The 10,804-nt window shown below is 42.7% G+C and overlaps 1 protein-coding gene across 2 annotated transcripts in view; it reads left to right on the top strand.

Moving 5' to 3' along the window:
- The first annotated feature begins 3,562 nt into the window (after nt 1-3,562).
- The window catches only part of MTTP (microsomal triglyceride transfer protein), a 28,323-nt gene continuing 21,081 nt past the window's right edge, over nt 3,563-10,804 (top strand). The window contains exons 1-4 of one of the 2 annotated variants that reach the window (XM_027787686.2): nt 3,616-3,730; nt 6,511-6,674; nt 8,446-8,633; nt 9,008-9,151. In XM_027787686.2, the coding sequence (XP_027643487.1) occupies nt 6,608-6,674; nt 8,446-8,633; nt 9,008-9,151 (399 nt within the window). In that variant the 5' untranslated portion in view covers nt 3,616-3,730; nt 6,511-6,607. Of the gene's footprint in view, nt 3,731-6,510; nt 6,675-8,445; nt 8,634-9,007; nt 9,152-10,804 lie in introns of both variants that reach the window. The other variant, XM_005238063.4, reaches the window with a different exon arrangement.

The raw sequence follows: 10,804 nt of genomic DNA, 5'->3' as shown, positions 1-10,804 counted from the left end.
TTTGTATTTTTAAAGGCTACTGCCAATTAGCTTTTTGACCTCTAGTGTCAGTACTCAATGAAGGGTGACATTCTTTTGCCTCCATATAACTTCATGAAAGAATGCTGCCCTGGTACAGGAGTCAGTTCTGGAGACTGGGTGTATATTTTATGAGGAAAAATGTATTTTGGGCAGCCTAAATATATGGATATCTTCACCCCTGGTTAATGAGGCACACAAAGTTAGCAAACATACGAGTGCATGCTACCATAATACCCTTTTCATCTGCATCCATGTTTATCTCAAGTTTCACTGATTCCATATATACACACCCTTTCAGTTTTAGTGCTGGTTTCAGGTTTGCTATGGCTATGTTAAAGTCACAAAACTGTGTGGTGTCACTATAGTAAGATGCTGACCTACAACTGCTGTTGGTATTTAATATTTAATTTGTGATTCCTATTCCCTGCATTACTTTAAAAATAGCTAGATTTGCATTTGCTTTTGCTAGCATCTATTTAAAACCTCACTTATGTTACTATTAATATCTAGCTTTGCAACACCAGCATCGCACAAGTCCAAGTGAAGTCCCTGTGAAGAATCCTTCATTTTCTTTTGGTCATTAAAAGGCTGCAGATCAGTTACCAATAGAAGCCTACTTGCTTGCTTGCTTTTTTAAAAAAGCAGAAAGCATTAAAAAATTCACATAATACTCAGATGTGCTTTTTCTTAGAATGAAGAAACTTCTTATGCATTTTGATTTACAAATCTGTTTTTCTCACATTGCACTTTCCAAAGCAGCAGTATTGCTTGTCCAGACTCCTATGTCCTCAGACACTGATAGAGGGTAATGCAGTGTTTTCTGAAGTCTGCCAAGTGCCAAGTGGTGACAAAGCAAAATGAAGATCTGAGGAGTTGCAAATATTGAGAAAGAGCTGTCTGATTGAATTTCATCGTTCTGATAGAGCCATACCATGACTTTTCGAGATGCTCCTTCAAATGGCGAGCTCTCCCCAGCAGCAGAACAAACTGAACACACCATTGTTTAAAACTGTGTATTGAAGCATTTTGTACAAACAGCACTACAAGTCAAGAGACAGAGTATGAAGAGAAGAAAAAAGATACTCGGTGGAGTCTCAGGTGTGGATGCAGACATCATTCTCCGTGGGCCAGGTCTGACTGCAGCACTCCTGAGGTGAGGCTTAGGATACGAGTGGCACAGACAACTCACATTTAGCCAGTGGCTTGGTTGGGCATCTCCCTCCCCCTGTCCCCTGTGGCAGAAATGGGGTGTCTTATTCACCGAAACAGTGGGAGCTGGGGCACATGGGCACCAGCTGAAGGCCAAAGATGGACTTGGGTGCGCAGAGCTGTGAGTTTAAAATTGAGATCTTCACACTATTGCTTGAGAAGAAAAAAACATTCTGTTGACCTCAGAAGATGTGAGGAAATCTCATTAGTTTTATTAGGTTGTATAAAGATATCAGCCTTATAGTTTGGACTCTGGAAAATGTGCAGCAACAGTAATACTTTGACCCCAGTACATATGCCAGCATGGCGTGAAACGTACATTAGGGGCTGATCATGCAACCTCTGTGTGTAATGGACTTTGGTGGGCACATTGCTAATTTCATAACGGCTGATTTATTCCTGCCATAACTGAGGAGAGACTCAGACCTCCTATTTTTAAAATATTTCAAGAATACACCAAGTATGCATTATGGGTATGTATATAGGTGTATACATATATATGCACATGGAAATGTCTGTACACCATTTCTCTACATGATGGTTACATCCTTAGTTCTGTAATTAGCACTACTACAGTGCTGTCCAAAGAGATATGCTGATACACCTCAGCAGGGGATCTGGCCTCTGATATTCTACTGTCTGAGAGAGGCCCTTTTTTTTAATAACTTTATTTCAAGGAAGAAATACATTTTCTGTGTCCCAGGAACATAAGAAGAGGACAGTTGCTCTTCTCCAGATTTCAGACCAACATCAACTCCTCCTTGTGAGTGAAGTGTGAATTTTGCATGTCCAAAGCAGGATCCATACTACTGGCCTCTCCCCAGCCAGAGTTTGTTTTGCACACAGATAGTGTCCTTTTTTTTTTTTTTTTTTTTTTTTTTTTTTTTTCCAAAAAAACACAGAAAGCCTGACAAACTCCATGTTAACCAAATGCAGCAAAAGGATCAGCTGGAGTTCTCTGTCATGAGCATGTCAAAGCCTGCACAGGGGAAGCAGCATAAATAACCACAAACTGGGGAGAAGCAGTACCAGTCCCCAGGGTTTCCTACTAATTTTCTCCCTCCCACGTGCATGCACATGCACACACAACACATGCACACAAAGAGCTCCCAGTGGGACTTCCACAAGGTGCAGAGAGATGAGTGTGAGTGAGGAGCTTTGGCATGGACCTGCTGTTCCCCACTGCTGGGCAACGACTGACATGCACAGTGTTCGGCTTCCCTTTTGGCACAAGGCAACAGAGGTGGCATTCATACCACTCAAGGCGAAGGCTGTTCTCACCTTATGATTCCTTACTAGTACAGAGGAGCTGGTGGCAGAAATGGCCCATTTGGAGCAGCTAAACACAGCCTGGGGTGGCACTGGTTCATCAGGGGTGTTTGTAGCTTGCAGTCTCGTTAAAGCAGCTCCTGAAAGTGGAGTGAAAGAGCGTGGTGATGGCTCACGGGTGTGCCTCCTCTACAAGCAGGACCATATCCTCCCTGCTTGAAGATCCAGGGAGGCTTTGTATGCCAGGAAGAGGGTGTCTCTTCATAGGCTGTGACATCCAAGGTGTGCCAAGGAATGCTGAGGAGTGCCCTACTGCCTCACCATCACCTGATGGACAAGGAGGTCCTTTAGCAAGGCCTGTGGCCATGAGGCTGAGTGCAAGATGGCTTGGGATTTACTTTCACAGGAATCAGGGAAACATGCAGGTTAGTCAGCTGGGGGCTTATTGGGAAGTGGTGAAGTGAGCGTGAGAAAAGGGGAAAATAGGGGTGAAAAGGAGTGCTTGGTTTGCTCTGCTCCCAGACCCAGCCAAGTAGGTACTCTTCACTGAGGTGGGACAGAACAGCTGGTTTATTTCACCTCTTCAGTCTCTAACCTCTGCCACTGCAATGATGAAGATGGGGACTGGGGCTGCTGAAAGAAAGATAATTTATTTGGTATGAACTGACAAAGTAGCATCACTTTTGGGGATGGCACTGGTAAATCTCATGTACTTCTGCTTCCAGGAAGACCCTTAAAAAGCATCTGTCTCTGGGGTTGCTCACAAGACAATGACAGTGGTCAGGATCTGGCCCCTGGAGCAGCAGACCCAGTCACCCTTTTGTTCAAACAGGAGGAGTGGCAGGATCTCCTGGTCCTGCCAGGACTGTAGGTGGGCTTCCCTACTCAGAATGTGACAGTGTGGGGTCAGTATTCAAAAAATGAAAGCCGAGATGATCGATAAAATGGGGTAGAAACCACCAGTTACCTTAGTTCTTAATAATTAACTGGCAGTCCTTTGATGAACTTAGTACCTGAGCATGGAATTTGGAATCTGACCTTTACTACATCTAGATAAACAGTGTGGCCGACTCGGCAACTCTCTCTGCAAGCGCCCCTCTGCTCTCAGCAGTTCACTTCCTGGAGGCTCTCACACTTCATGCTGCAGTCAGGAGCTCAGGGGAGTCCAACATGATTCTTCTTACTGTGCTGTTCCTGTGCATCATTTCCACCTACTCAGCCTCTGTTAAAGGTAGGTCTGTACTGGGCTCGGTTCAGTTTTTGGCTTAGCAAAGGCATAACCAGTGTTTGTATGCAGATCTGTTTTGCATCAAACATTATCATCTTTACTCATCTGTCCTTCAGTAACATAAAATGCATTTAGTAATTACGAAGGTTTAAGCACTTGTGGCATTCATATCAGCAGAGGGGATGGAGGAGAAAATGCTTTCTGGTGCATGGGGCCAGCAGTGTGAACCAGGAGACAGGGGATCTTGACCTTGCTTAGTCAGGACATGCTGTGGGGGCACTGACTTGAAAGGGACTATTCACATGCTCAAAAGAAACAGAAAGAAGTGCTCTGGTGGAGCAGAGCCAGGAAGTGCTCAGGGCTCTCCAGGTTTCAGCTTCTAAGCAGTTGACTCAGCTACCACTGAAGTCACTAGCAAGCATCCCATTAATTTCTTACTGCTTGCTCTGCAATAATTCATGAAAACCTGGATGTCTGCACAAGCTCTGGGAGCAGGGCTTTACTCAGGTGTCCTGGCAAAGGTCAAGGGTATGAAATCTGGAGGCTGCCTGCTTCAGCCGTGCCAGTATATGAAGCAAGGAAATGTGTCTTTAGTAATCGTCCTTCGTGTACAACCTGATTTCAAATTTAGAGGAGCAGCAACATTAGAACAGGAGCCAACACCTAGTTTTCAGTTTAATGAAGATGTCTTCATCACGATGATCCTCCTGCTCCCTGCAAGGGATCCAGGACACTGAATCTGTGTAAGCACAGAGCAGCAACCCTCCTCCCTACCCCCTTACACCAAGAGTTATAAAGCAAAGAAGTTTGCAGGCAGTTCCTCTAGCTGTGACTGTATTTGATGAGACTGCTGAGTAACTATGGTTAGATACCGATGTGCCACAATTCTGGTGTCTGCTCTTCCCAGCTTCTCCTTAATATCAACTAAGCAAAGCTCCTTCTTGATGTGAGGTAATATTTGCTTGTCACTTTATATCCCCAGAGTACTGAGCAAGCATTTTCTCATTAATTAGTCCTCCCCTTCAGCTCTGCCAGGCGTTGTCTCTCTCTTGTGCAGAGAGACTGAGAGCTAAATTACTGGCCCAAAGGCCACTTAGTGACCTCAGTGACAGAGCTGGGATTAGGATGAGTGTTTTACTTCTCCACCAGGCCATGCTGCCTTTTGGAAATATTGAAGGAATATTCTTTTAAGTCAGATAGATCAGCACATGTGAAACTTTCCTACTGTGGTTCCACTTGAAAAATGTTTTCAAAGAAGTGGATGGGGTTTGCTTTTTAAAGCTATCCAGTATCAGAAACAGTGGCAAATATAATTTATGAAGGTAGAACCAGCAAGCAGTTAGAGAAGCACATGCTATGCATGCCATATGTATTAATAAAAGGCACAGGACTTGACAGCTGTCTCTACTCATGCAGTGTAACCTTCTGTATTATACAGTATCATGATTTAATTATAGACTTGGCATGTTAGCCTTAATGACAGACACTTAACATTACTAGTCAAACTATGTGTTATGCACTCCACCTTGAAAGCAGGCACTTCTGACCCCAAGAGAGCATGGTCGATTGCAGTCTTTATGTCTATCTCTTCTCCTTTCTCAGTCAGTGGGACATTTGCCATCAGCTGTAATGGCAATAGCTCTACAGGCAACAAGGACCAGAATGCTGTGCTGAATACAAAGGAAAGAGCTTCTAAAGGCAGGGGGGTTTATTAAGAAAAGTTTCTATCAGAAAGGTGTAGGAATATTCTTTTTCAAATATTTTTTTCATGAAAGATGACATGAAAATTTAGTTATGCTGTTTTGAATACTGGTTCTGGGCAGTGATACAGTGTCTCTGTCCCTCAGCCACCGATATCCCCCTTGCCTCTCAAACTGACCGTGCTACCCAATTGTCTCTCTTAGCTTCCCCATTTCCACTGGGGTAAGTGCTAACTCCTTGGGACTGCCTTCAATACTGCCTCATTCCTGCTGCTTCTCTCATCATGATTGACTGCTGTCTCACCCTTTTCCATCAGTGACATCAGTCTTGCAACTAAAGCCATCTTCTGCCCTGGCTTCTGCAGTGTTTTCCACATATGAAATGGTGAAAGCTTTCAGAACCTAATATTCTTCTAGCTCCCAGAAATACTTCGCAATTATTCATCTCTCATGACACTTGCAAGAAGCTGCTGCATTATTTGCTTGTCTGTTTCCTTCAGGAGGGAACAGCTCTTTTGTATGCGGGGACACGCAAATGCTAAATGGAAGGAAGAGGGAAAGAACTCTTGCAAAAGGGAAAAAAGATGTATGGGTTGAGCTGTGTGAAAAGGAAGAGGATAGGTGAAAGGTGCTTTTAACTGAAAAGAGAGGGACAACAAAACCACAGACATCCACCTTAACTAACAAGACACTTGTCTTTCAGTACCCAGATCATTTTTCTCAGACAGGCTTTTCTCCCACCTTTTATCTTTAGATGAGACTGTGTCACCCTCTGTGTTTAGAAAACACCTAGTGGATGGTATTTGTAAAATCTCAGCTGATACTAAATCATTAGCACTGGTGTTTCTGCTACAAATGAAGGACATTTTGAACTAGGAAGCAGCCAGCTCTGAGGTACTGCAAGGAACCAGGGGTGCCCCTGAGAGGTGCAACCATCTCTGGGCAGGCACTGAGCACAGTCTGCTCTCAAGGGCAATGTAGCATCAAAGCTGATAGGAGTGACGGGAACTGGGGAAGTAGCTAGGAAGTTCACAGTAAACATGAAGGAAGGGTTGTACACCTCTTGGTGACTTTGTTTTGAAGCAGACACACAAGACATGCAAAGCCAGAAGAGCCCCATCATGCCAACGTTAGTGCTTCAGCCTCCCTGCAAAAAAAAGTTACAGCTTTGAGCTCTCACATGCAAACATGCTGCTCCCCCTGGGATGACCAGACTTGCTGCACCACATCTCCAGCTGGCGTACAGTGTAAGTCAGTTTAGTTCTGTGTAGCTTTGCCAATTTACACAACTTGCAGACCAAACTTGGTGGGGTCACCATTTTCCTTACATTCTTTGAAGCTGATCTTAATCTACTGCTATACCACCTGAGTGAACAGGGGAAGGAAGTGAGCAAAACCTAAAAAAAAAAGGGGGGGGGGGGGGGTGTTGATTCTTTGAGTCCTACACAATATATCTGTCCAGCCATGATGGAACTACACTGTGTACGTACCTAACTGGGATTTAAAATCTGAGAGCAAAGAAAGAAAAGACTTTGGTTTTCCTTTTTACCAATGCAGTGATTTGAAATTTATTTAGCAGAGTCAAATAAAATGCTGAGGGACATGACGTAAATCAAGATAGCCTGTTGATTCTCTGCAAGGGACTTTGAACACACTGATTACATTACAGTATGCTTAAGAATTTATCTGAGATGTTTTGATAGATTTTTCTTCTTTTTTTTCCCCCTGTACTTGTCATAAGACTGAGATGCATCTCCCTGAGGACAGCACTTTGCTTTTCTTAGATTAACTCTGTTGTGAGGTTGTAGTCTCTGTTCTTTACCTCCTGAACTCCATGAAGATATTCCCAATGGATTCAGTGGTGCAGCATTTGGGTCTGAGAGGCTAGTACTGTGCTGCTTACAGGTAGCACCTAAGGTCACTGTATGTATGTATTTGCTTTGTGGATGTAAGAGCACTTTGTGTACAGCCAGCTTCTCCTCCCTTCCCTTCCCTCTACTAACTGACTTCATCAGTTTTTCTTGTGCGGAAGAGACCTTTGGGCCATCCACACAAGAGGAGGGAAGCCCTCAAAGGCACTGAAAAGGCATGTAATGTATACTCTTTGTGACAAAATATTTAAAGGGTATACAAGAAGAAACTGATTTACCTTAGCCACAGATTTTAGAGGCATGGTCTTAATTCCTGTGCCTGAGGCTGCATATAGAGTTGTGACACTGGTGCCACACATTCCCCACATGGCTGTGCATGAGAGAAAAGAAAGAGAAAAAAGGAAAGGGTGTGGTAGTAAGTAGTTTTGTAAAGGAAAAATGAAAGCCATTTGTATACTACGTATTTCAGAGTGGCTGTTAATGCAGATGGAAATGGCACCATAAATTGTGTAGGCAAGTTGCATTTATGCTATAATTTGGCTTTTATAACCCTTAAAATGCATCAATTAACAGCAGAGGCACAGCTATAGGGACAATTATTTAGTTTAAAGAACAAGGGCTTAATTATTTAATCAAAAAATATTTTCCCAATGTCTTCATTACATTCACGTCACCCCTGGGCAAGGCTCTCAATGGAAAGATTCTCAATAAATGTGCAAGAGATGCAGAGAAAAATTTCTGTTGGCTCCAACAAATTATATCAGTGCCTTTCAAATTGCTAAGCACACAAATTGCATGATTAATTACAATACTTTTACAGTATTTTGAGTTGCAAATTATTTGGGATTAATTTTGAATGCTAACATATCCAAAGTAAAGATTTTGGTTCTATTAAGTGTAGAGCTAGAACAAAGTATCTGTGGACATTCTTATTTTAAATATATGAGATCAGTGTCAACTTAATCGCAAAAGAACTTCAGCTGCTCCATTGAGAAAGCCTCTGTAATCAAGGGCAGCAGGATCAGTTGGCTGATAATTTTCATTGGCAATTAAATTTTTATTTTTATAAAGGTATGTTATAGAGAAATTGACAGATTATGTGAGTTAGTCAATTCTAAAACACTGTTTGTTTTTGCTTTCCAAACAGGGCACACTACTGGACCAAGCTTAAATAATGACAAGCTATATAAATTTGCTTACTCAGCTGAAGTGTATGTTGATCGGGTGAAAGCATCACTGCAGAAAAGTGCAGGATACCGGATTTCTTCTGGTGTGGATGTTAACCTGTTATGGAGAAATCCTGACAATGACGACGACCAGTTAATCAAAATTACGGTAATTAATGTCATCAGACAACTTTAAAAAAATCCCTGTTTTTTCTACATTTATCTAACTGCTAATCTAATCTTGAGGAATTGATTTTCAGAATATGAGCTAAATCTTTTATTCTTCTCTAGCCTATTTGCTAAATACAAACTGGGATTGGTACTTACTTAACTTTATGGTGAGTTTTTCTGCCACTTATTTCCCCAGTGGTGAGTGCTGGGGTTTTTTTGAAAGCATAGATTTAGTAATCATGGAATATTAATGATCAAAACCAGAAATGAAGAAATTAAAAAGAAGTATTAGGTGATTTAGTCTATCCAGCCTACCCCAGGCCAATGCTAGACTGCTCTCTACATTAATTTTCTCTGGTTTTACTTTGCTAGATAAGAGATGTTCAAGTTGAAAATGTGAATGAACGTCCAGCTGCTAAAAACATCTTCACAGGAAAAACCACAGAGAAGATAATTGGGAAAGAATATCTGGAAGCTTTACAGAGACCCATAGTTCTTGAGCTAATCCGCGGAAAAGTAAGACCCTGTCTTTTAAAATTCAGTCCCTGAGGAAACCTGATATAAATCTTTTCTTACAGACTTGGAGAATTTATCAATTCACTATCCTCTCAGTGGTCTTAATATGGCATTGTGTTCCATCTTTCTATGTGAAATGCAGTAGTTTAAAACAGACTGTGATTTACCTGTAAATTGTAATTGGGCCCTTCCAGTCCAAGCTTCTTGTGTGTTGAGAACACCATACAGTATGGAAGTAAACAGCAGATTGACCATGAACATATGGTTACACATGTGCACAACTGCTGTGTAAGATTTGTGCTGTTGACTTCAGTGAGGCCAAGATTATATCCAAGGTCTGAAGGCAGAAAAGAAGATACAGTTTGTCACGAGGGAGGTTATACTGAATCTGTGAGGAACACTGTTAATCACTATAAACCCTTACCAAATATTTTAGCATGACTGCTTTCCCTCCTTTCTGGCTTGCTTATTTACTTCAGTGTCACCTGCAGTTTCAACAGTCCCAAGTTAATGAACTTGATGCTGAAAGAGCTACACCCTTTGATGGCGTTCCTTTACTGGGAAACTGTCTCAAAAAATCAGAAGAGAAGGGATGGTGAGCAGGTGTGTCTCAGCACGTACTTGGGTTTTATGGCCTGCCCTGAGAGAGCACCAAAACACTGTCCCACCATAGGAGCACCTATGTCCAATTGTAGCTCTCAGAGTTCCAGTTTTGGTCAGAAGGGGATTCAAGTAAATCCAGCTCCCCCTCTTTTTCCCTGAGAAGCTGCCCACTTGTCCTCTTGTGCTCAGCCTACTGCTCTGGCCAGGGAGTGGTAAGGCTTGAGCCATGGCTGCTCCTGCCCCCTCTCCATGCTCCTTCACCCTCTCGTTTCTTTCTGCATTAGGCTAACAGCCCTGCTCTCCCCTCTGCAGACCAAGCAGTGCTCAGCAGGTGGGACATGGGCAGAGGGACAGTGAGAAAGAAGGAAGGTTGAAGGTCACGCTCCCTTTTCTCTTCTGCAGAGTGGAGCGAGGGCTGTGATACCCTACCCCAGCAGATCTTTACCTCCTGCTGTAAATAGGCACAGAGCACATACCCTGGCTGCCAGCTCAGCCTACTGAATTGCAGCTGTTATCAGGCCTGCTCAGTAACTTTCAGACTCGGCCTTGTCATCAGTTTTACACAACATAAAAAGAAACAGAACAGCACTGGCTTCCAGCTGTACGCATCCCTGAAGGAGAGCAGAGGTATCGGAAGAACACTGTCAAAATACATCTGCTTCTAATGCATTAAGCAGTTCACATGCTAAGACTGAGATGTAGCATTAAAAATTTGGGGGTTTTCTCAGGTAACAGGGTCTATACACTCCTTTTATGATTTCTCTATGGTATGATACTTTCATCCCTGGTACAGTGACCTCACTTTCCAGGGTTACCCTGAGATAACACTCTGATTGTACTTAGAGTTGCTGAAAAAAAGTGCACTTTTAAAGCACCTTGAATGCAAAGTGGAGGTGCAAAGTCTTGTTACCAGAGGAGAGGCTCAAGCACAACAGTTGGCCCATGAAGTGCAAAGGTTGTGATATGTTTGACACGTCATTTAAGTCATTCTAACTGTGATTTACTTATGATTCATTCATAAGTTTTTGTAACCTGTGATTAAATTGCAAC

The sequence above is a fragment of the Falco peregrinus genome, chromosome 2, assembly GCF_023634155.1.
Source record: "Falco peregrinus isolate bFalPer1 chromosome 2, bFalPer1.pri, whole genome shotgun sequence".
Lineage (NCBI taxonomy): Eukaryota > Metazoa > Chordata > Aves > Falconiformes > Falconidae > Falco > Falco peregrinus.
The sequence above is the reverse complement of the archived record's forward strand: the minus strand, read 5'-3'. Positions and strand labels throughout refer to the sequence as shown.